Raw genomic sequence first — 25224 nt, 5'->3', positions numbered from 1 at the left:
CTGTAGGTTTTCATCATTACCTCTGGAAAGCAGCTGTGACTCAACCGGAGCTACGATCTGCACATGGAATCAAACCTTCTCTGTAAAAGCAAGCTGACTGGGGGATGTTTAGAAGTACCACAACTACATTAAAACAGCAAATTTGTAGAAAATATTGATGTTGATATTGTGCAATAATAACCACATTACTCATTCCAATGTGGAACTGTTAAACAAAAGTAACTGTGGGCTTTCTCAACAAACTATAAATCAATTAATCGCATGATGAATTAAAATAAGTACGATCGTTTCAATTTTTGGTCACAGGGACTTCATATTCTGTTTCGGTTGTTTTGTTAATTTATTTTGGATATTTAAAATGTTTTCCACTTTCACTGTTAAATGTTTTTTTTAGAAATGAAAAAGATTTTTTATATCTTTGAGAGTGTACTTGCACTAATATACCATAATTATTCTTATATTAGTTGAAAGTTTACTCAAAATGACAGTATTATAACTTATGGCAAAAATTTCTGGAGCAACTTATTGTCCAACATTTGGTATCGTCACACACACACCTTATGTGTGTGCGACACACATAACGTTCGCTTGCAGAGCCTTTTCATCAGTTCTCCTACTTAACTTCTCTCTGTTGCTCCTCAACTCCTTTGCCGCCTGTCTCTGTCTTTCCCTCCCTGCGTCACTCCGCCCCTTGAGCACCACAGCAACCTTCTCCGAGGGATCGGTTGCCAGGAGACGGGCTTCTCGCCCCATTGTATGCCGACAAAAAGGTGGATGGGTTGGGTGGCGGGGTTACAATCAGCAGGCCCGCGGAGAGTCGGAGGCCAGGGGACTCTCGCACTTTCACAATCACGATTGTGTTAAAGAGGAGGAGGACTGGCAGGAAGGGGATGAAGAGGCCACTGATTGAGTGAGCGCAGACTGGAGCAATGCTGACACCCCCTGACCCCGAATTCCTCGAGCTTACTCCAGATCTCCCAGTAATCGCGCTGGGTGTGCTGTGTCACGGTAGGATGGAGATTGGAGGCAGTGGGCGACTCGCAGAAACCCAGCCAGACGGGATTAGTTATTATAACAAACTTTTTAATTAGGCTACACGGCTCCGCCCCCGCTGCCCTGCAACCTCACCGCCCTGCTCCTGCTCTGCAGACTAAAGACGCGCAAACACACACATTGTCATGCATCTTAATTTAACTACAGACACTAGGCTCACGGAAATAAATGAGTGCCTGCTTTGCGTGCATGGCTGCGTTTACCAGCAATCCATTTTTCATTTAATTTCCTTGTTTTCCTTGGACTAAGATGATGGCCTCCCTTATCAATCCATTATATTCACTTAAAGCTAGAAGGCCAGTTTACTTTTGCCCTTGTGCCATTACTCTAAATAATGATCGCTTTCACCCTAAATAAACTAATGATTACATGTAGCAGCCTCACATCGCTGCATACTTCATTTATCATTGATTCCTCTGAGGAACATCCTGCAGGGTTCACACACTGTACAGAGAAAGTGCTGCTGATAGTTACTGATTAACACCCTGAACTACTTTCTGTTTGCATGTCAACAGGTTTGATTATGGCTTTTGTTTTTTTTTTTTTACCAGAAGATCTCAGTGGTAGATTAGATGATTAAAAACAAAAAAATTTTTGGTTTGGATTTCTATGGTTGCTTTGTTATTGTTGTTGATTATTAAAGACGGCAGAATACAAACTTTCTTGGAATTAATTCAGATTTTTTTATGTTCCACTCATATTTTTTTTTTTACATTTTCTTTACATGTGTACTTGTGTGTGAATGCTGGAATAAACTTCAGTAGCATTTTTGGGGGGAAATAGATCCAATAATCCGTCCACTTATTAATTGTCCACCTGTTAAAGAAATTAATATCGCACATTTTATAATAATAAATGTTTAACTAATTTCTTAAGTCGCTAGACTTAAGATTGTTTTTCAATCATTGTTGTACATTATAATATTAATAATATTCCTTTATATAATCAGGTAAACCCCGTTGAGATCTAGATCTCATTTTCAAGAGGGACCTGAAACAAACTTCACTCCCCGTCAGGGAATCGAACCCCGGTCTCCCGCGTGACAGGCGGGGATACTCACCACTGTACTAACGAGGAGATAGATAGCATTATGCTAAAATGACTTATTGAAGTTTTATTTGCCATGCTCATCTTTGAGTCAAATTTAGCACACTGCTTTGCTCCTCAAGCCAGTGTAGCAAGAACGAAATGGAAACGGTTTCTATCAAGAAAAAGACTGAAGAAATCATCCAGGGGAAGAAACTACTGCAATAAAAACCTTAAGAACATATGGCTAAGTAAAATCACAAGGTATGAGGCAGGATTCAATGTAATTGAACAGAGAGTAAGACATTCTAAACATACAGCCCAAGCTACAGTGGAAATGTTTAGATTAAAGCATATTCATGTGCTTTAATGGCCTAGTTAAAGTCCAGGCCTTAATCCGATTAGGAATCAGTGACTGAGGCACTCTCCATCCAATCTGACTGAAGTTTAGCTATTTTGCAAAGAAAAAGCGGTAAAATTGTTCTCCTATATACATAAATGTGGAGCAGGTAATCACCCTAAGAGTAATTACAGTGATTCTACAAAGCTTGCTTCATCTTCTACGGTACTTTGTGTTGGTCCCTCACATGTAATTAAATTTTTTTTAAAAAGGGACATGGATACTTTTACAAGGTAATGTAGTTATTTAAGCTTGTAAGTTACCAAAACGTGATTTTTGATGTGCGAGGGCCCAAGGCTGCAGATTTTTTCAGTTTTTAGTTTCTGAATGAAGCTGAGCTGCAACCTAGACAAATAGTTTATGAACCCAGGATGTCATAGATTTAACAGATAGATCAGACTGTGCCCTTTATTACCTGCCAGAAATCAATCACTATAGTCAACTGTTCCAGCTGAACGCGTTCTTCTTCTTCCCTCACAATACAATCTTCTCCGCTTTCAAAGCAACTGTGAATAACGCCCCAGCTCCTCGTAGCGCGTGATGAATTGACACAGCTTTCCTTCATGCGGATGACAAGCCAAATATCCGTTTTGACATTGATAGACACATATCTGTTTTTTTTCTTCTCCATTTTACTCCTCCATTCCCTAGCCCCCGCTGAAGGCGATGGATCACTCCCCAGTCAAGGGCGTCTGTCAGAATCTGTGGGCTCAAACGACCAGCTGCAGCTCCGGCAGTCGGAAAATGAAACCACCGTGTCACACGCTTACAGGCTCTGAAATTCAGCTTTAGTGGATGTGGCTGGGATTGCTTCATGTTGTGCATCTCATTTAGTTGTGTGTCAATGCTCAGAGGGTGGGTACGGTTCAGAAGTTGAAATGGAGCAAATGGAGATAAATCTGCTACTCTGTTTCCTGTGAGCCCAAATTTTCATCAGTCGAATGATCCTTATCCTTTCAGCTTCTTCATCAAGAAATGATGGATTGACTTGCAGTTTAGGGTTGTGGTAAAAAAAAAAAAAAAAAGGAGTACTAATCCACATTTTTCACTTCCGACACGATACAGAGGTTTGGTGTTAACCCTTATCAATTCAATACAGAAAAACGACTCTGAATTGACTTAAAACATGTATTTTTTTAAAAACACAGACATAAATGATCTGAATTGCAAATTCATTTGATAACTCTTCACCAGTGAAGCACACTGTAATACACCAATAACTTCATAAGCTTGGTAAGAGCCAATGTAAGAAAAGGAAACCGGCAGAAAAAAATAGATTGACAATCTTGGTCAAACATGTAAAAATAAACTGCAGCAAACTTTCTTTCAAATGGTTTAGAAAGTGCAACGAGGAATTCTAAATATAATGTAAAATAAACAATAAAGCATTACATTGCTCAGAGCATGAAGCATAGAATTGGACTGACTAGATCTGCTCTTAGGAATCAGGGACATTATAACCGATACCCGATGTAAAATATCTGATGCAGATACTAATATTTGATCGTGCATCTCTATAGAGTACATATTTAAAATGTAAACCATGTGACTTTTGTTTTCCTATGAATAGCATGACCATGCTTTTCATAAGCAGACATGAAGAGCTTATTAAAAGAATGGCTTTTCATTGGCCATTCTTATGAAAGCATAGACCATCGTCACACAAATTGTCATAAAAAATTGTGACGATTTATTGTCGCAATAAAAAAATTTGTTGGACAAGAAATTGTCCAACAAATTATTGCAATAAATGATAGTATTGTCATTTTGAGACCATCTGTAACTGATGTAATTCCCATAAAGAAATACAAATCTTCCTCTTTCTGTTTCCCTGATTGTCTTTTCACACGACAGTAGATTCTTTCCGTCAGTGGAGAAGCACCTAAATGTAACGCTGATGTAGCCAAAGGAAAATCCCATGTTTTTTTATTACACATAGAGCTTTTCGTATCAACAGAACGGTTTTATTATAGATATGTACTTAAAGAAATCCCCCCGACCCTATTTATTTATTAGTATGTGGGAGGTTGTCAAACGGATCTTAACACATTATGACAGCGTGTGACAGCTCTATTCTCTATGGGCTGCGTTTCTGTCACAGCTGAAATCTCCTATAGAACGAGATATTTTAACCCATTTTGTATGTGGAGAAGAATATCAGCAGCTTCTTGTCATTTTTAATGGACCAGTTTCTCTTCGTGTTATAATTTATCCCTGTTTTTTTTTTTTACTGCGTAGTTATTTTCTGAAAACATGTGGATATAATTATAGAGAATATGTACCTATTACTCAGCCAGAGATGATAACCTGATCATTTTCTCTTAATCGGCAGATTAAATTCCAAAACAAATCTATTTTTGTATGCATCAAAATGAGGAACTCACATCTTCTGACTATAAATGAATAGTTTGACTATCATTTATACAAATCAGATAAAGTTTGGGGGCATAGACTTTAATAATGGGGAAAACTTTGTAATTCTTTCATTTTCAGCACAGGATTTTTCTTCTCCTATGCTTTCTACTCCTGAACGGGAAACCATAATTAATCCAAACTAAAACGCGGTTTCTCAAAGGGTTCGGTTTGTTTGACACAATGCAGTTTGAAAGCAAACCTTACCAGCAGAAAATGTAGCCTGTTGCAGTTTTTGGTCCCAATCGAACTGTACCGGACCATCAGTCGTGAAAACACCCTTAATCTGTAAACTCAATTTCCGACTCCGTTGTTAAATAATGTCCTTCTTTTACTCTGAATAGTAATGAATAAATCTTACGCTAAAAGTTAGTTCTGAGTCCTATTTCCCAGTGCTGTGGATCAGTGATCCACTGATTATGACCATGACGGGCTCATAAACTGTGTTTTAGTAGCATTAATAAATCAGGCTGATGTCAACAAGGCATCTGTTTGCAATGATACAGAGATATATAATGTTTTATGGAGTAAAGCAGTCTCCATCACTACTACCCTACTATGGTAAAATACAAAATTCATCCCATGCAGAGGAGAGTATCCAGCAGGTTTCACATGTTTCAGGTGAAATATTGCTAAGTTTATTGCTAGACAAGTTACAGCTTTGACTTTGACGTTCTTTATCCCTCTCTGTCCAGCCTTGGTCTCACCTTTAGAGATCACATCTAGTCCGAAGGCCCCTCTGGAGAAGGCCAGCGGGCAGACTGTGAAGCTGGACTGCCAGTTCTCCCTGAGCTCCTCAGACACTGGACCTTTGGACATAGAATGGAGTTTGCTGGCCTCCGACAACCAAATTAACGACCAAGTGGTATGTGACCATGTTTTTTATATTTTGAGCTCTTTATTTTTCTTTGGTGTAATTCTTGATATTTCTGCCATCATTTCTTACTTGAATAAAATAGAGCACAATTTATTTAAAAGTTCTTCACTGTGTTTAAACCATTACATACCTATAGCATGGAGACTGTGTGTAGCTATAGCTGAGGTTTTCTTTTTCTTTCTCTCTTTCTCCTGTGGCTTTAGTGACTGTTTTTCCCTCCAAAATTCTTTAATTCTCGTTAGTCAGAAATGGGTCAGTACATCGTCATTAGGTACCTCTGTTAATAACGCAGCCCTCTCTGTCTGCTGACCCAACAAGCTCCGCTCTAACTAAAGAGACCTAAATCCTCCTCTGTTCACTGGTTTCTGATTTGAACTGATCCTTTCCAGTTAGGATTTACCTTCTTTTTTTCCCCTCGACGATACTAAGGCTTATTGTTTTCAAGTATCGTTTCATGCGTTTTGGTTTCACAGGCCGTATGTTCCCGAGAATTTAAATATTTCCGACATCTCTCGGGGAACACATTTGTTCTCCTTGACCTGTTAGATTCCCACACGTTCTAGTAGCCTTTAACCAACACATAGTCACGCACGGACTAAATTCTTCGCAATTAGTGGCACATTAATTCCAAGTGGCTGTTTTAGTATATGTGACGGGGATCTGTAGAATTAGGCCAATGTGCTGCTGTGTCAGACAATGAAAGGAGAGTGAAAGTTTATAGCCAGAGGCTCCCAGATGCTCAGGAACCATGATGAACCTTTGCTCACATTAAGGCGAGTAAATCCAGGCTGGACTCAGCAGGGCAGTTTACTACAACATGTGGGCTTGCCTACAATATCTCATATATCAGTATCTTTTTGTGGCTGGTGAGCTGGAGCTAATTCGTGGTGCTTTTGTCGGATGGAGTGAGAGATGCCTGTGATTCTGGAAACAACAGTCATTTGCATTTTTTTCTCACTGCCTGGCTGCGGACTCGCTAAAGGGAGGGTCTGTCCTGAATGTTTCCCACCATGGTGACAGCTACACATGGCCCACTATCAGACTCTCACGTTATTGCAACTTTGAGTAAAGTTGCCGTGGTTTCCAGGTCTGCTGTGTAAATAATGTAACATAATCATTGTTCTAATTGTATTTTTGAAGATTTATTTTACTTTTGAGTTTGATATGCAGACTGATGCAGTTTCCAGAAATATACATATTACCTAATTTGTGTTTTTTTAAGTCGAGGAAAAACGAGGGAGGTGTGAAGTGTAAGGGTGCGCCGATAAATCGGCTCAGATTTCCTTAATTTTGGGAGATTGGACAATAGTTAACCAATCTGATCCACCGATCTTATCTTCCTCCATAAAGGTATGAAAATCAGCCACTGCCTCCTTTCTCACTGCCATGACAGAGCTTTCACCGACACACCCGCTCACCAAGTCACGTCTGCACGTGGGCAGTTCACAGTAGTCCTTGCAATGTAGCTAGTCTGGTAAAAACCAGCCCTTTGCACTACACTTTGCTTCGTACAGAGGGTCTGGGCTCTAGGCTGTTGAGAAAGAAGATTAACAACGTCCAACTGGCACATTGCATTACGGACAAACAGTAGTGATTGGGTCAAATTTAAAACTCCAGTCCACGCCTCTAGGTTTTTGTATCCACAGGCGACATGAATATTTTTGAGAAACATTCAGATGCATTTATTTGATGTAGTGAGGAAATGTATAATCTTTTTTGCAATTCTTCACCAGATGACTACAAAGATAACAAATGGCTTAAAAACCTCATGTATGAAAATTGCTACGTCGTTGTGCACAAAGGATTTCTGTCTGCAGAAATGTGTGGTGCTCTCTACTTGACTGCTTCATAAAAGCAAACTGGAGAATGCGGGGAAAGAGTAATTTAAGCACAGATTCCATTTAAATGGAATTAATGTGGAAAAAGACACTTCGACGTCTCCATTAGTCATTCTGCCTTACACAGCAGACCGGGGTAGATCCACAGGATCCTTTGTACACCTATAGATGAAAGCAGAAATCATTATGAATAATTGTTGTGAATTGAAAATTGATTTTTGATTCAAATCATGGACTCAAAAATCAGAATTGAATCGAGATGGTGAAAGATTCACAATCCAACATGGATGACAAAAATAAAGTCAAAATCAGTAGGAAACTACAATCAGTGCACCCCTACTGAAGACAATACTTTATTACTTTGTCTTATATCCCATAGAATAAATTTAAATTGTATGAATGCTATGTTAGCATTTTTATTGAAACGGTGACTTGTTAAAAAAAAAAATCACATATGTTGGTACCAAGAACTGACCCAGGCCTTATATTTATGAAACGTAGTCAGAGTTTTTTGTTTGCTGGTGGGAAATAGTGGAAGAGTTGAAGGATTTTAGGAGTTTAGGGGGGAAAAGGACATTGTTTGCGCATGCCTATGGCGCTGTCTTTTTTTTTTTCCCCATAGAAGTTAATCTGTTAACCTTGAGTCTAATCCGTAGCAGAGATGTGAACTTCCAGGCTTGCAGCCTGACTCATTCAAATGAAGAGCCTCAGTGGGGGGAGAGATAATGAAACGTTGCTCTCCTTGAGCGTGTTTGCAGTACACAGGTAACGCGGCTCTCTGCTTTGCCTCTCAAATAAGCACCTCCTCCACCTTTAACTCTCGTCGCAGATGCGTCACATGACGGTGATGTCATCCTAAAGCGTATCCGATGAAACCAAGGTTGAACTAATAACACTCTGCCATGTTGTCTGTTGACAGGGAAGGATCGCGCTGACCGCCAGTCAGTTGCCACCGGTTATGAGCGCGGCGCTGGCTGTGTTGCTCTGCCGTCCTGACCCTGTCTTGGCTCGCTTGCCTTCTCATTGGCCCGTTTCATATTCCTTTTCCCCAGACTCTCAAGGTTACTGTGCAGTTTTAGGAGCTCGAGGTGTCTGCGTGTGTAAGCGCTTCCATCTGTTTGCTCACGAAGGGGCTAAGCTGGAGGTAGACCTCATCCAACTCACCTTGGGGCGTTTCCATTTCCTTTCTTTTGTGCTCTTGTCTCACATAGCTGTTATTCCTGCTGGGTTTGCTGTCCCAGTAAAGTTACTGGGATCTGCTTTCCTCCCCTGAGAGCAATGTGGAATTTTAACAGAATTATCTGCTTTAATGGTTGAAGATGAGTCAGGCTCATTCCAAGAGCTGTTGGCTTGATACTTTGGAAACTAGTGTTGCTGTAGCAAGTAAGCAGTTGTCACTAGTGGAAATTTCAACTTAAAAACAAAATTTCTGCAATAGTTTTAAGAAAAGGAAGATGAGAAATAATTTCTTTTTACATAGACAAGGATCAAACCAGTTTTCTATTAACTATCAGAATACAGAGCAAAGTAATGATTTAGTTAAACTACTCTATTTAATGAAAGATGCATTGATTTAAAAACACTCGTTTTTGTAAATCTTTGATCTTCCGATACCAATTTTTGATTATTTGGATTTAAGAATATTTTTTAAGATGCGTTTCCATTATAAAGGTGTGCAAATCTTTGTTGACATTTTGCTAACGTCTAAAAAACAAGTACAATTTTGCAATTGCAGCCTTTTGATTAATTCAAAAGCGCAAAGAAAATCATTAGCACGGCTAGCATTGCTAACTGTAAACATCAGTCACTGTGTTAATGGTGTGGAGTTTTCTAACAACATTTCCAAATCCAGCAGGTTCCATGACAGATGACAGAGGTTGAAAAACCAAACACAGCAACTTTGCTGCAATACATGTAACCTTAAATAATAAAGTCAACGTGTTCTACATTCATTCCTCTAGTTTGACAAAAGTGTCTTCTAGATTATTTGCATTTAGTTTTTGTAGTTTTTACATAAGAGTCCTTTTGAGTCTTGAGAATTGTAAATTTTGAAATGCAGTGGAAAAATTTTAGTCCAAATATCACCAGCTCTGAAGTAGACACTGGCTATCAGAAGCTACGTAATTTCTATCATGTTTGATGGAACCTAAAGAGAATAAACCTGATTAATATTCTGAGAAGTTGATATTTTGTGTTCTTAATAACCCCAGGAAAAAACCCTGTAAACCTGAATGTGGATAAGTGTGGAATTTTGGATCTGAAACTGTGTAGGAACATTGAAGTTACTATGTTGGTACAAAATAATTTCTGAGATTTAATGTCACTGCAACCCCCTTTTTTTCTTAGCAAAGTGATTCCCAGCTACAGAAGAAGTTCCAGAACATTGTCTCTTATTGGATGTGCTTAATAAGTATCTCTTGATTAAAATTAATCTTTCAGTCAGCAAAGGACATTTTGGATCATCCATGGATTATAATACCATATATACTACCCAGCATGCCTTGTGGTACTTTAGGTGTTCCCTTTTCTTTGCATCCTTAAAACAATTTCTTTGCTACCTTTTGAAGCTGCAGGTTATAAACTCTGGCCTGATAAGAGTTTAGATTCTGATCTTTAAGAGAAATTGAATTATGTTTGAAAGAGTTGAGAAGGAAGAGAAGTGAGTGATACAGTAAGCTCCTTACTGAGAGGACAGGCAGCGCAGAGTTGTTTTGAAGGAGAGAGATTCGTGGAAACTCTCCACTTTATCTCAGTCATACAACACACACACACGCACACACACACACACACACACGGCTAGTTTGATGGTGCTGAAAGCAGCTCAGGGTAGTGAACATCAGCCAGCGTTCCTGTATTCAGCAGGTGCTGCTTGTCTGTCTGTGTGAAGTTGCCAAGTGGAGGAAACAAAGGCAGTGCTGTTGTTCCCGATTCTGTTGCAAATGAGTTTCTACACACACACACACACACACACACACACACACACACACACACACACACACACATAATATATATCTATATATATTATGTGGGTGTGTGTTTAAGTTCTAGTTATTACCGGAGCATTGTTTGTCTCACTGTGTGCTTATGTAGTGGAATGTTTTCTGTCCTTGTTTGGTTCAGACTTCCATTACAGATTCATCATCCTGCTTCTTCATGCTCCTCACTCAAGGGTGTTGCTGTTCTGTCGATAGTGGCACAGAAAACCTTGTTGATCACCGTCTCCATGGAGATTTGCAAGAATATGATGGTGTCTGGAAAAGAGAATGGGAATTCTTTTCATTATGTGCTCTCCTTTCCCCTTATTTTGATGGTCATGTCTTCTTCCTCTACCATCACTGTAGCAGGATTCTTATTAGCTCCACCTGACTGTGTGTGTGCTTTGTTGACTCTGCGGGTGTTGGTTATTTTCCACTGTGGTGGCTTTGTTTGTTCCACCTTCACTTTACTTGAGCAGAGAAAGAACATAATGACACAGTGCTGGGTTGAGGACCACTCTAAGATTACTCTAGAGATTACTCTGTCTGTTTGATTTGTGTTTGTTTGCTGTAATAAGCAAGGAATTTGTTGCATAAATTAAAAATTTTGTTGTGCTTTCTTGCACAATGGCAATAAAGGAATTCTAATTCATAAATGCATGATCTCTCCTATTTTTTTTTTATTGACAGATTTTTTTTTTCTTCTAAATTATGAGTAGTAGTGCGTGATCCACTTTTTTCACTTCTGACACGGATAACTTAATATCGTCCGATATGATCCGATACAAGAAAACAGTACTGAATTGACTTAAAAGTTTTCTTTTTTTAAACATAGACATGTATGTACTAAATTTGCACCAGTTCTTCACACTTAAATACACTAAGATGTTCACAACCTTGGTCAAACATGTAAAAACAACACGACTTTAATTTGTTCAGTCAGTGTAAGTAGGAGCATAACAGCAAATGTAAAATAAATAAAAGAAAACTTGGTGGGAACATGGGAAAAATAAACTGTAACAAACCTTCAAAACAGTTCAGAAAATGCAATGAGGAATTCTAAATTTAATGTAAAATAAATAATGAGGGATAACATAACTCAGAACACAAAGCTTACGGCCATTAATTGCAGATTTTTTTTTTTCTGCATCCAGGTGATTCTGTACTCAGGCGATCGGGTGTACGAGGATTATTACGAGCCCATGAAGGGTAGAGTCCACTTCAACACACCCGACCCGAAGAGCGGCGACGCCTCCATCAACTTGACCGGACTGAAGTCGACAGACACGGGCACCTACCAGTGTAAAGTTAAGAAGGCTCCTGGAATCAGCAGCAAGAAAATGCAGCTGATTGTCATGGGTGAGAACAATACGAAAACCACCAGAGGTTCACAACCATTCATCATGGCCAGGAATGTCGTTCTCATTTTATTCATTTTTTCTATGTGGTGGAATCATAACACAACAAACTATTTTATTTTTTTAGAACGGAAACTGAATAGACAAGTTTTTATTTATAGTGGGACCTTCAAATGCTCTTTGTGTTAGCAAGCTTCTGCTGGATATTTAATCACTTTTCCACCAAAAGTGTAATTGTTCTACTTTCAAAATGAGGTTCCGACTTTAGAGAACTAAAAATGTTACTCAGTGACAGTACATGAAAATGGCACAGAGTGACAAATGTAGAAAACAATTTTTTTTATAAGAAAATGCACTTTGTGATGTGAATATTCCTTTGAAAGCATGCAGTTGCTATGCAGAACATCTAGCAAACAAACTGACAATTTATTGTGCCAAAATTCATGGAAAAGCAGTGAAGCTAACAAGGTTTGGAGAGGTATTAGTTGATTAAAACCCAATCAAACTTTCCAAATTAGCAATTTTGGCACACTTTAGTGTTTTGTGTGCCTTTTGAAATTTCTCAGGATTCTTTCTTAGAACCTTTTTTTCTCCACTTACAGTCATTCCAGCTAATTGTTTTGGGAACAAAATAAGAGTCAAAGTACCATTTAAAAAAAATTCTCCACTCACTCTCTGCTCTGTTGAGTCATGAAAACCAATGAGAATGCATGGGTTTTGTGTTATTGCTATTATGTGCTATTATTTATTATTTAACTGTTATTTAACCAGGTGAACTAAGAACAAACTCTTTCTACTTACCTGGCATTTACAAAACTCAGACATCATTCACCAATCACAGCACGCAAAACACATTTGCTGTTTTATATATAAAATCTGAAGCTTTAATTGAAAATTATTGTATTTATAATGTGTTGTATTACAAATCTTACAATAATACTGATTGTTTTCTGTATGCACAGTCATTTTGTTTTTCACTGGGCAGCCAAAAGGAAGTAAAGACTACGCGCTCCGCTTTTCATCCACAGACGGAACTGGATGACACGTCATAGTTGTATAAGTCAGATGATTTAGTCCCTAGGCAAACACACTCGCACACACCCCCACTCTGTGGCCTTGCTGATCAGTCAACCAGTTAAATGATGTCGAAAGTGAATCGCCTCCCGAAACTCGCGCTCCATTTGCATACGGGACAAACAGCCAACACATGAAACTCTAATCTCTGTTGTGACGTGAGCTGCTGTTATTATGAAATACTCAGGTAGAAGAAAACTTCCTCCGCTTGAAATGTAATACAAGCTTTAGAAAATGGCTGCTGTTCCTCTTAAAATAAAATGTGTATAAAAAAAATCTGGGAGTGCCGAGAACACAAACAGGTTTGTCAGATGTTGTTATGGCACTAAGCTCATCAGTAATGATAGAGCTGAAAGTCAACAAGTGATCTCAGCATTTATTGTGGTTACAGCTGACTCAGAAACCATTAACACAGCATTTTATGACTCATGGACATTTAAAGGCAGACCCGGACAGAAAGAACATGGAAACACTGGGAACTTTATGAGTTGTTGGTAGTTTGAATTAACCTTAAGATGCTAATGTACGTTACGTTTATGGCTCTTTTAAGAGTGTTACCGTCAGCCCAGCAAGAAGCTTTCATTACTTGACTCTAAACACAAGATGGCAGCTAAAGAAAAAAAAAACATCTATTACTTGAAAATTAGAGTTTTAAACACAGATGCAGGATTTCAACCCTAGATTACACACCACCCAACAATTCTAACCACTAATCTTTTTTTTATGCCTTATGTTAACAATAAGCACACATTGTTATTCCCAGTGAATGGATTTTTTTCTTTTAATGATTCTTCTAATGTCCTAATGCTCTTGACCTTTCATTGGTTATAAGGTTAAAAATGAGGTTTTATATCCCAGACTTTTTCAGCAAAACGACAAGAAAAACAGACTTGAAATATTCCACTGTGTGTGTTTAATAAACCAATATGATATGCGTTTTGCTTTCTGAAATGAAACAAAATTATTTATTCAACTTCTTTAATGTAAACTTAAAAAATTACAAGCCCCCTCCTTTCATGGTTCAGAGCATGTACAAATAGATTCAAATGGGGGTAAAACTACACATATTAAAATAAAAAGCACTAAATTAAACTAAATAAAGCACATCTATGCCTGAGGCTGCTGAGCTGCACAAATGTGTGTGCATAATGATGGGTGATTGCTGGAGGCCATGGCAGCGTACAGGCTGCTAGCTGTTGACCCCAGGGTCAAAGAAACATTGACAAGCAGAGGTGGGGACATGTTGCTTGCTCTGCATTTTTACCTTGAGCTCGTCTCCTTAAGAGGAGAGGAGTCATGCATGTAAAGGTGTACACGCAGGTAAACATTCCTCAAGTTCATTTGATGTTCATCTCTTTAACACACACACACACACACACTGTAGTCCACACAGTGTAAGCCAGGTAAAGGGGCCAGTGTTTCCTATTGTCCAGGATGTTGAAGTTAACAGAAGGAGAGCTTCCAGCAGCGTCCTAGCTCTGCATATCAGCAGCTCCCCAAATACTTTGTGACCATCTACGTTCCATTCAGCCGCATCAATTCTCATTACATTTACCGTACATGTTAAAATTAATCAGAATTCAAAAATACCCTGGATCTGAACATGTTCACTGATTCCAGGCCATTCAAAAAAAAAGATCCCACTTAAAATCTTAAAGTGGAAAGTGCAAGGCGCAACACCGAGTGTTCACCGAGGTTTTTGTTTTCAGTTTAATTTCATATTTTAGTAATAGGGGACCAAAAACATTCAGTGGCTTTTACTAAAATCAAAAGCACACCCATTTAATAAACATGTCACAATACAACATATCCGATTCTCGTTGCTGAAAAGACACACACAAGCCATATATCCTGAGCTGTCTTTATGTGGCTCTTAAGGAACAGGTTTGAGTTCATCACCACACCCAGATTTTGGGCTGATCTCTAGTTTCTAGCTGTATTAACTGAAGGCGTTTGCCGCTTTAGGTCCATAGATGATAACTTCAGTTTTGTTCCTGTTCAGCTGGAAAAAGTTATGGCACCTTCACATATTTATCTGTTTAGAGTCACCTTGTGATATCGTAATGTAGAGTTGTGTATCATCTGCGTAGCTATGGTAACTAATTATATTTATTGTTGTAACTTGAGCTAGTGGGAGCATGTTGATATTAAATTGGAGGGGGTCCAAGGATTGAGCCTTGTGGTACACTACATGTGACTTCTATCCACTCTGATAAGTTATCTATTAAAACAAAGAAATCCCGGTTCAAATAATAATGTCAGTCTACATGCAAACCTGTTAGTTCCTCACATTTTATTTTTCTATTCAGCCGTTTGTTGCCATGTTCTCCTCAGCAGTAATGCATCATTTATCTCGGTGGGCATCTCATAAATTTCCTCAGAGCCGGGTCGCCCGTGTCGCCGCCCGCCGGTGCCGACTCCGTCAACCTTCCTCTTTGACCTCATCTTCCCAACAAATAAATCTGCTCCTCGGACAGCCGACCTAACATAGGGAGCCACGCGCTGCGGCCCCGCAGATGTGTTGGGTTGACTTTCACCTTTAAAAGATGCGTTCAAAATGTCATAGCTCCCTGACATTTACGGCGCGATGCGTGAATGCACGCGTGGGCGGAACACGGCGGCTGCATGCAGCGAGGAGACGCGTAGCTCTGTTGCCATGTGCCCATGGCTGCTCACCTCATTTTTGAACTGTTGGCCTGTGTCCTTCCCCTTGCTTGTGTTTATTAGATTGATAAAAGCAGTCAGTGCTGTCAGCGTCCTGTTAATCCTTATACTTATGTCTGCTAAGCTGGCCCCTCCCGACTGGCACCTGGCTGCCCTCCCAGCAGCCCCCACTGCTAAACGGGGTTTTGTTCCTGATGCCATGATGTCACTGTTCTGTCAGTGTTCGTCGAGCGCAGACCTTAGCCTCAGATTCACTCTATCCAAACAACATCAGAGTCTCTTTCTTTGCTTTGCTGGCCCACGTACCTCCCCTCTTGCCGGCCTGTTTTTAATTTGGAGCTGTTTGCTTTAGACCTCCCCCGTCTCATATCCTGGCTACACTGTGACCCGACTGCTTGCATTCTTCTGCACTGATTTCACACACACAACGGCGGTCCTGTACCGTTTCTGCCGAGTGGCATATTCACGTGCGTTTGGACTCCCAGACCTTCACAGCTCCCTCGCCACTCGTTTGTGGCGATTATCCTGAGTGACGGCTCCCTGTAACGACGGCAGCTGTATCAATTTCTCTGATTACTGCTTTCGTTCAGCGGATGACTGCTGTTTGAGCCAGAAGGGGGAGTTGGGTTTTAAAACCGCAAGGAGCTCATACACATATCGCACACTGCAAAAACACAAAATCTCACCAAGCGTTTCTGGTTGTCTAGCGCAAATATCTTGGTATTTTTGAAATAAGACAAAGCTAGCTCACAAGTAACTTCAGCAAAATATTGGAGCTTGTTTTAGGTCAATAATTTCTTAATATTCATAAAAAAGTATTTGTTCCACTGGCAGATTTTAAAAAAATTATAACAAGACATTTTTCCCATGTTATAACTAAAATAATCTGCCAGTGGAACTTGTACTTTTTCATCAGTATTAAGGAATTATTTTTATTTTGATTGTTTAGTTTTGTTTATTTGGATCCCCATGAGCTATTACTCTTCCTGGAGTCCACAAAAAACAAACATTTATTATAAAAGTAGTTACACACACTTAATATAACATTAGTAGCATAGCATATGATAAATATATGATTATAACACTTTATGTAATAAAATAATTAAGCAGGGCTCCTTTAAAAGCAGATGGAAGAATGGAGTTTTGTGTTTTCATTCCTCTAAAAAAAGCTCCTATATCTTACTGAAAAGTTATTTATAAGTTAGTTTTGACTTATTTCAACCGTCCTAAGATATTTGTGCTCGAAACAACACAAAGATGACTTGGTAAGATTTTGCGTTTTTGCAGAGTACACAGAGCATGGAAAACGGAGGAAGACTTATCTCATTCTAATCTGGATGTGTTTGTTGTTTTTTCTTCCTTTTTGCAGTGCGGCCATCAAAGCCAAAGTGTTCTACTGAAGGTACCCTAGAGGAAGGCAAAAACATTGTGCTGAGATGCTCAACTACAGAGGGAACCAAGCCAATGCAATACAAATGGGAGAAAACCAGTGACAGCAAGCTGCTGCCTTCTACTTCTGTGATGGGTAATTTCACATTTTTACCAGCCGACCATCAGTCACCGCTCCGCTTAGATTTTCATCTGTAATCGGTTGGATGTTGTGCTTTTGCTTCCTAATCAGACCCCGTGGAAGGAACCGTCAATGTGAGGAACGTTTCTGCCAGTGCATCTGGTAGCTACCGCTGCGTGGCTAGCAACCGCGTTGGCTCAGAGGAGTGCGACCTCTATCTCCAAGTGACCCCACGTAGGTTCCCCATTAACTTTGTATCCACAGACGATGTCTCAGCAAAGTTTTTACACTCCTTAAACTTTTTCTTTAGATCACATTTAATTCACATTGTATGACCAGGACAATTATATTTTAACATTAAACTGTCTTAGTTCTATTAGCTTATTCTTTTAACAAATAAAAGCATGAATTATATTTTCTCAGACAGTCTTTTTTCAAAAGATCATGAAACATTTTTGGCTCTAGTTTATTTAGCTGGAGTGAGGACAAAATGGCTCTTTGTAGTATATAGGTTGCAGATTCCTGTAATAAACTAACATAAAGCAATGAGAGGAGTTACAAGTGGAAGCACAGGATTAAATAGTTTTCAGATATTCTACAGATAAACTGAGGACTCTGCCAATTAAGATTCTTCTGAATGTATTAGTTGCTTTGGATTTTATTTACTAACATCAGAGTAAAGGGGTTTAAACAGGAATGTACGCCACACTTTTTGAATACTTTTCTGAATTTCAGTACACTTGTATTTAAAATCTATAAATCTTTAATGATTTATAGATTTTATAAATCTTTTTTCTTCCACTTCACAACTCTGCACCATAAAGTTCAGTGGTACCATAACAAAATGCAGCAGAAGCTGAAGAGAAAGCACTTTGACAAATCGTATGAAGGCTGGCTGGGCGTTTCAAGCTTCTTTATGAAGGATTTCTCTTTCAACAAGGCAAAAGGTTTATCAGAGCATTGACCTGTTAAAAACAAGAAAGTGCACTTTCTTTTAAAATCAAGAAAATCAAATATAAATTTTGTGGTGAAAGGTTTGCGTGTACTTGAAGGGTTTTACCTTAATTTAAAACTTAGTGCACATGAGATCCAGAAGATCAAAGTTCATGTACAGAAAACGATGTAGGTACAAAAATAATTGCGTACCTCTAACGGTACTGTTATTCTCAGTGGAAGGACACCCACATTGAAATTTAATGATTTGTTGCAATAGATCACTAAGCATTGATGTTTTATTCAAACTAGAATGCCAATATTGGAAAGCAGTATATGAAAAATTTATTTGTGTTGAGCTCAACTTTTTTACCCACTCACTCGAAGTAAAACACAGATTTTGTAATTTTTTTCTTTTTAATTTGAAGAGCAAAACATACTTTAAAAAAAAATCATAATTTTTTTTACCATATTACTTGTACATGACGTTTTTAAAACTCTTCTTCTTGTGTGTCCCAGCACGCAACATTGGAGGCATCATCGCAGGATCCATCATAGCCATTCTCCTGATCCTGCTCCTTCTCGCCATCATCCTCTACTGTTTCTGCCGCGCTCGCAAGAACAAGAAGTACGAGAAGGAAATCTGCAACGAGATCAGGTACGGCATCCAAAACGTCCAGGAGGTTGGCTCCAAGATGGAGTTTAATTTGAACTGGGGGAATTGCCCAGTTCCTTGTAAAAGTGAAGTTTAGTGTATTCCACAGGGATTTATAGTGATAAGCCACCACAAATCGGCATGTAACTATGGATACGTTGGTTTTAGAAAACATCTCAAACAAACCTGAGTTCTTACCACAACAATTGTGTTTGCACTTAAATTAAATAACACACAGTTTGACTCTTTGTGCTAGTTAAGCCTAGCAAAAAGTTAAGCCTTTGTCTCACACCGGACAATTTTTATTCCTATTTTCATCCAGATTTCCCATGTCTGACAACCTTAAGTACTCCCAATTATTGACTCTAAAGATAATAAGAGATATTCCTGTTGTGTGTGTGTGGTGTGTTAAGTCTGATCTGGTCCACTCGCAAGGACATCAGGACCGCTCCCGTCTAAAATCTGGGATATTCAACAAGTTTGATCGACTTAACCCAATGTGGCAGCGTATGTGGTGTGTCCTGGACAACAAACGACTACACAGCTTGTTGAATGTGACGGAAATATGGAATGGAATCCAAAAATACACAAAAGACAAAACCACTTCCATGGCGCACCAGAAAGTTTGGTGGACGTCGTATCAAACTATCGCCATTGCTTCCTCCCAGTCGGCCATGTTTGTTTGCTCTGAACTCATGTTTGGTTTCGAGAGCCACCAGACATCTGAATGTTGGTGGATGAAATCGGTTGGTGTGTGGAGAGTTGCTGTGAATCAGGCATTAGGTGACTTGTTAAGCCAATTGACTTTATTTAAGGTCATCATAACAAAAAACTTTTCAGATTTTAATTTGCAAAAACCATTGAAAACGTTAAGCTGGTCTGTCGAATAAAAGCAACTGAATTTTGTGTTTTATACATAAGAAATGTAAAGCAGGTCTCCAGCAGCCATGCAAAAAGCTATTTCTCCATCAGCGTTTTTTTTTCACCTCTCCTCAAATAAACAGCTGTGGTAATCAGTTTGAAAGCTTTGTTTGCTCTGTGGATCCTGTGTCATGTCTGCCTGTGGCTGCCTCCCCACCACCCACCACAGATCAAGCTCTCTCCTCCTCCGGCTCGTCCACAGCTCCATCCGGCCCGTGGGCTCTCCTGCTATCACTCCGCCGCGGACTGAACCACCACGATGTGACACTGCTCACAGTGGAGGACAAAGAGGATTAGACCTCTGGTCCCGTCTCTCTTCCACACATTCGCCCACACGTTGCTGCGCCACGCTAACGGACTAAACAAGCTGTGGCCCCTGAGGCTCTGTTTGATTGAGCATTTAACTGGATTATTGCTGCTTATTAGTTGTTAATGTGGTGGCAGAGTGAGGAGAGGGCATAGTTGTACTTGGATTCTGTGCGCCACAGCTGTAGGCTGTTACACAATGTTTGTGACTTAGCAGTGCAGACACAGCTCCATCAGTTAGATTCGCCCTGTCCAATTATCTGTCTCCGTTTTATTGAGTCCAGCCATGTTTTACTCTTGAAATGACTCCTCCAGGCTCTGTGGCAAGGTTCCTGCACTCTAAAAAAAAACAAAAACAAAAAAAAAACGTATCTCCTTAAAAAAAATCAGGTGGAATTCTTTAAAGATGCAGTATATATCTTTTACAAACAAAATTATTTTTCATATTTGTTAAAAATTTCACCATGCATGATTTGTGGAAAGATCCATCCAATCCGCCTCTCTGATCTGCTATTGCCATCTGAAAAAATTCACCGCTGTCGACCAAAAACAACCAAAGCCAGGAGGAGGAGCTTAGCGCTGTCAATCATTGTCGTATATTTGCTGCTAAATGGGCTGATGGTGGAGATCTGTAGTCATTGGTTTCCATGGCAACTAGCATAAGCATTCTGCTATCGGGTAGAATCTGTAGCATTGCAGAGATCAAGGGGGTGTGAGCCTCCCGTAATACAAAAATGATTGGCAGCGCTAAAACCCTCCCCTTGAGTCTGATTGGTTATTTCTGACTGATTGGTGTATTTGATGGGTTTTTTTCACAGATTTTTCTGTGTCATGACCATACTCTTACAAATGGTGACAGATTTCACAAAAAAAAAATAAAAAAAAAATAAAAAAAAAAAAAAAAATAAAAATATATATATATATATATATATATATATATATATATATATATATATATACAGTACAGACCAAAAGTTTGGACACACCTTCTAATTCAATTTATTTTCATGACTATTTATAAGGCAAGAAATCCCACTTATTAACCTGACGGGGCACACCTATGAAGTGAAAACCATTTCAGGTGACGACCTCTTGAAGCTCATCAAGAAAATGCAGAGTGTGTGCAAAGCAGTAATCACAGCAAAAGGTTGCTACTTTGAAGAAACTAGAATATAAGGGGTATTTTCAGTTGTTTTACACTTTTTTGTTTAGTGCATATTTCCACATGTGTTATTCATAGTTTTGATGCCTTCAGTGTGAATCTACAATGTCAATAGTCATGAAAATAAAGGAAAATCATTGAATTAAAAGGTGGGTCCAAACGTTTGGTCTGTACTGTATATATATGAAAAAAAACATTATTTCACAAAAGTTACTACAGCTTTAAGGTCAAAGGCAGTCAGAAACAGCCTGGCTAAATATGGCGTCCATGTGAGATTTCAAAGGCCAGAACCACTGCTGACCAAAAAGAACTTCCTAAAGACTTTTAGCAGAGTATTCTGTGGGCTAACGAGACAAAAATGGAACTTTGGTGGAAGATGCATGTCCCGTTACATCTGATTAGAAAAAGAACATCAGCAGTCAGATGAGGTGGTGGTGGTGATCTGAATTTCCTTTCCTGCTTTAGGTTTGCCACATTTGATGGAACCGTGAAGAATATTTGTCCTTTAAAAATGGTGCAACATTAGAAAACATAAGTATTAATTTTGTCCAACATACAAACGCCATGAATGTTTTGTCTGTGCTTCCTCCCAGAGAGGACGTCCCCCCACCGAAGAGCCGCGTTTCGAGCACGCGCAGCTTCAGCCAGATGGGCAGCCAGCGCTCGTCCCTGGGGTCCATGTCGCCATCCAACCTGCACGAGTACACACTGAAATCCCAGTACTCCATGAAGTCCCAGTACGATAAGATCCCATCCACCGAAGAGTACGAGCGCCCGCCGAGTCAGGCCCCGCTTCCCCCGCCGACCGCCGCCAGAATGGCCGGCCCCAACCTCAGCCGCATGGGGGCCATTCCCGTCATGACCCCGGCCCAGAACAGGGACGGCTCCATCGTCTAGAAAAGGATCCCTGGACAAAACGCCAGTTATAAAAAAACAAACAAACAAAAAATGAAGCGGTTTCGCTCGACAGCATCTACAAAACGAGAAGGTCCTACTATGAAGACATGGCTCTGCTGTGTTGGTGATGTGCTGTACTGGAAATAGAGCACATTAACTTTTTATCAAATACAAAACGACGACAACAAAAAAGAAAAAAAACAAACACTTATGCATTTAATGTCCTGGATTTTCTCCCAGGAAATGAATCGGTGTGGATATATAAAAGCAAGAATGGTCAATATACAAATTCTATTGTACATAACTGAATGCATGTTTTGTTTTTCTTTCTTTCTTTTTTTTTTTTTTTACATTGATTTCTCTTGCTGTAGATATACTGTTTAAAACACAACCATCCCCTTAGTCGGCACCCTGTACAGCTGTGTGCATGCCTCTGTGTGTGTGTAAACAGACATCTGGAAACTTACTATTTCTTTAAATCAAATCCTAACTCTTTCTTTACCTGTCCAGTTTTGATTGGTTGTGGCTTTCTGATTGGATATATTTTAATATAACTATTTATTGTTTTTCAGTTCTCTGAGAACAAACTGACTTCAACCCTGAAGAGTCTCTACAAGACAGCTGTTTGCTAATGGACAGTTGTGTTTCTTTGACTTTAAGTAGGGGGGCTTTAAAGGGTCCGGATTGGCTGATGGGGAAGGAGTGGTTTTGGTTTCCATGAATTGTGATTGGATGGATGATCCAATCACCAACTCTAAAAAAAAAATCCATTCTCCATTCTTCCTTTGAGGCTCTTAGGGGAGTGCGGGTAACAGCTAGACAATAAGGTTCACTGAGCAATCAGCTTTGATTGTGTTTGACTATATAAGCCCCGGCACCCCCACCAAAACCCCTTTTTACATCCATACACGCCAAATTAACAAGACAAAAGGAGCAACCCTTGGTTTATCTGGCTGCGCAGCATGTGTAATCTCATGTATTTGTTGTTGCGCCACAAGGAGGCGGAACCTTGATTAACCTTCTCCCTGCGGTCGATACGAAACCGATCAGGGCTGATGTAGCATTAATTTGAGATTTTAATGAAGGATGGTAATCACGGCTGGATGAAGGAGTTTCCCACAGAGCGGAATGCGGCATACTGTTTCACTCTACATTAAAACCTGACCTTCGTTTCCAATCTCAGGGCACAGTCAGTCAGTTTAACCTATGTAACCGAGTCCTTGCTACTCCTGTCTTCTGTTCTTTAAAAGCCTAACTTCTCATCTGGATTCCACCTTTTTGGACAAACAGTACAAAGCGCAAACTTCTGGTTGTTTTCTTCTTTGATGCCTTGTTCTATCCTTTTTTTCCGGCCTTACACTCTTCCTTTTGGTTAACCTCTTTTTGATCCAATTCTTTCTTGCCTTGTTGCCTTAGTTGAAATGGTCAAACTGTGTTTTGTGCGTTCGTCATGGCTGTTGCTTTCTGAGGACTGTAATCATTGCTGTAGACATGGGCTGGGACAAACGGCACAGTTTTTAAACTAAAAATATTCTGATGGTTTTAATACAGCAGTGTGGCCCTCCAAAACGATTTTGTTCGGCCCCTGACCACAAGTCACGAATGGTTAAAAATTTGGCCAAGAAAATGCCCTCGATTGATTGAGGGAAATCAATCAATAGTTTGATTTCCCTCAATCAAACAATTGATTTGAGTGAAACATCAGTTGTTTCCCTCTAGAAACAATTGATGTTTCTAGAGGGAATGTCAGTCACCCTGGCCTCCTGGCAAAGGTTAAATTATTTGAACAATATAACAGAATTTTCATTGACAATAGCAGGAAGCAGCCCTTGCCTATGCTACACACTGATTCCTCTTTCCTCTATTGGCTTTTGTCTTTTATTGAGGTCTCAGTCTGTCTGTTTTTAGCTTTTTATGCTTTGATTCTTTGTTTTTAGTTGCTTTTTAAAAAAATTAATTACAGCAAAGATAATTTAAAAAATGTACGTACTTTCTGTTAGAAAACAAATAGATTCTGGCTCCATATTGAAGTTACCCATTGAAGTACCAACAAAACTGAATGAACGAAGCATCAAATATCCTGTTTTTAAATATATATGTGTGTGTGTGTGTGTGTGTGTGTGTGTGTGTGTGTGTGTGTGTGTGTGTGTGTGTGTGTGTGTGTGTGTGTGTGTGTGTGTGTGTGTGTGTGTGTGTGTGTGTGTATGACACTGCAGATCTATGTGTAAAACAGAAGAGCACAGTGTATGTCATCTTTGCTATGTTTCCTGGCTGTGTGTGTTCTGGTGCCAGTATATGGAGTTTTATATTACTTATTCCCAAACAGCAGCAAAAGTGAGACCTTGGCTGAGCTATACATATATCTGTCGGGTTTTTTTTTGTTTTGTTTTTGGTGTGTGTGAGCAGCTGTATTTAATACTTGTTGGTGGACAGGATGCGGCCCATGTAAAGATCTGATGATGAAGTGTACAGAGCTATATTAGAGGCGATCCTGTTGCTCCTCCATGCTAGTAACTTTAATGTAAACAACTACTAACAATACTAACAGTAGCTTTTAAATCTGTACTAATACTCTATGAAGACTCCATTGAGGTGCACACTGTGTTCAAATCATATTTTCTTTGTGTATTTTTGTGCTGTATTTTTGAATAATAAAAGTCATTGAAATGAAGAACCAGTTGTTGTTGTTTTAAGGATTTTTTGGCTCTACTGCATACCTGTCAAGTTCTGGACTGGAGAATACGGGACACAAACGTAAGAGCGTGGCGGTTAAATAACGGAAGAGAGGGGAGGTTGACGGAACTGACGTCAGAGTGGAGGGGACACGATGTTTACGGCCAAAATTTAGTTTCCCGGCCAAAACGGGAGTCTTGACTGGTATGCCCTACTGGCCTTTATTTGAAAGTAAAGCGGTTTGTGAGAGCGGGAGGCCGCGGCAGAGGTCAATAGGCCGGGACTCAAACCTGTGACGGTCGAGTACTGAAGGCCTCCGTTCTTGGGTCTGCGTCATCACCGCGACGGAGCAAGTTGCAGTTCACTGAAGCTTGTTAGCATTCTCCGCTCCGGCGGGAAGCGCGGCCTCCTGCAGCTTTTCGACTCTGATTGATTTTAATCAGCCAGCCGGTTCCAGCCCTTCCACCAGGTGAGACGAGGTGACTTTCTA

At 39.6% G+C, this 25224-nt stretch overlaps 1 protein-coding gene and 1 non-coding gene across 2 annotated transcripts in view; one reads left to right on the top strand and one right to left on the bottom strand.

Moving 5' to 3' along the window:
- cxadr (CXADR, Ig-like cell adhesion molecule) overlaps window positions 1–24735 on the top strand; it is a 52743-nt gene extending 28008 nt beyond the window's left edge. Inside the window, exons 2-7 of the mRNA XM_023342049.1 lie at window positions 5587–5756; window positions 11736–11940; window positions 17047–17202; window positions 17299–17421; window positions 18640–18778; window positions 21758–24735. Of these exons, the coding sequence (XP_023197817.1) occupies window positions 5587–5756; window positions 11736–11940; window positions 17047–17202; window positions 17299–17421; window positions 18640–18778; window positions 21758–22061 (1097 nt within the window). The 3' untranslated portion in view covers window positions 22062–24735. The remainder of the gene's footprint in view (window positions 1–5586; window positions 5757–11735; window positions 11941–17046; window positions 17203–17298; window positions 17422–18639; window positions 18779–21757) is intronic.
- trnad-guc lies at window positions 2059–2130 on the bottom strand. The gene has a single exon. It is a non-coding gene; the product is annotated as a tRNA-Asp (tRNA).
- Window positions 24736–25224: the final 489 nt, after the last annotated feature.

The sequence above is a fragment of the Xiphophorus maculatus genome, chromosome 11 (assembly GCF_002775205.1).
Source record: "Xiphophorus maculatus strain JP 163 A chromosome 11, X_maculatus-5.0-male, whole genome shotgun sequence".
In the NCBI taxonomy this organism is placed as follows: domain Eukaryota; kingdom Metazoa; phylum Chordata; class Actinopteri; order Cyprinodontiformes; family Poeciliidae; genus Xiphophorus; species Xiphophorus maculatus.
The sequence above is the reverse complement of the archived record's forward strand: the minus strand, read 5'-3'. Positions and strand labels throughout refer to the sequence as shown.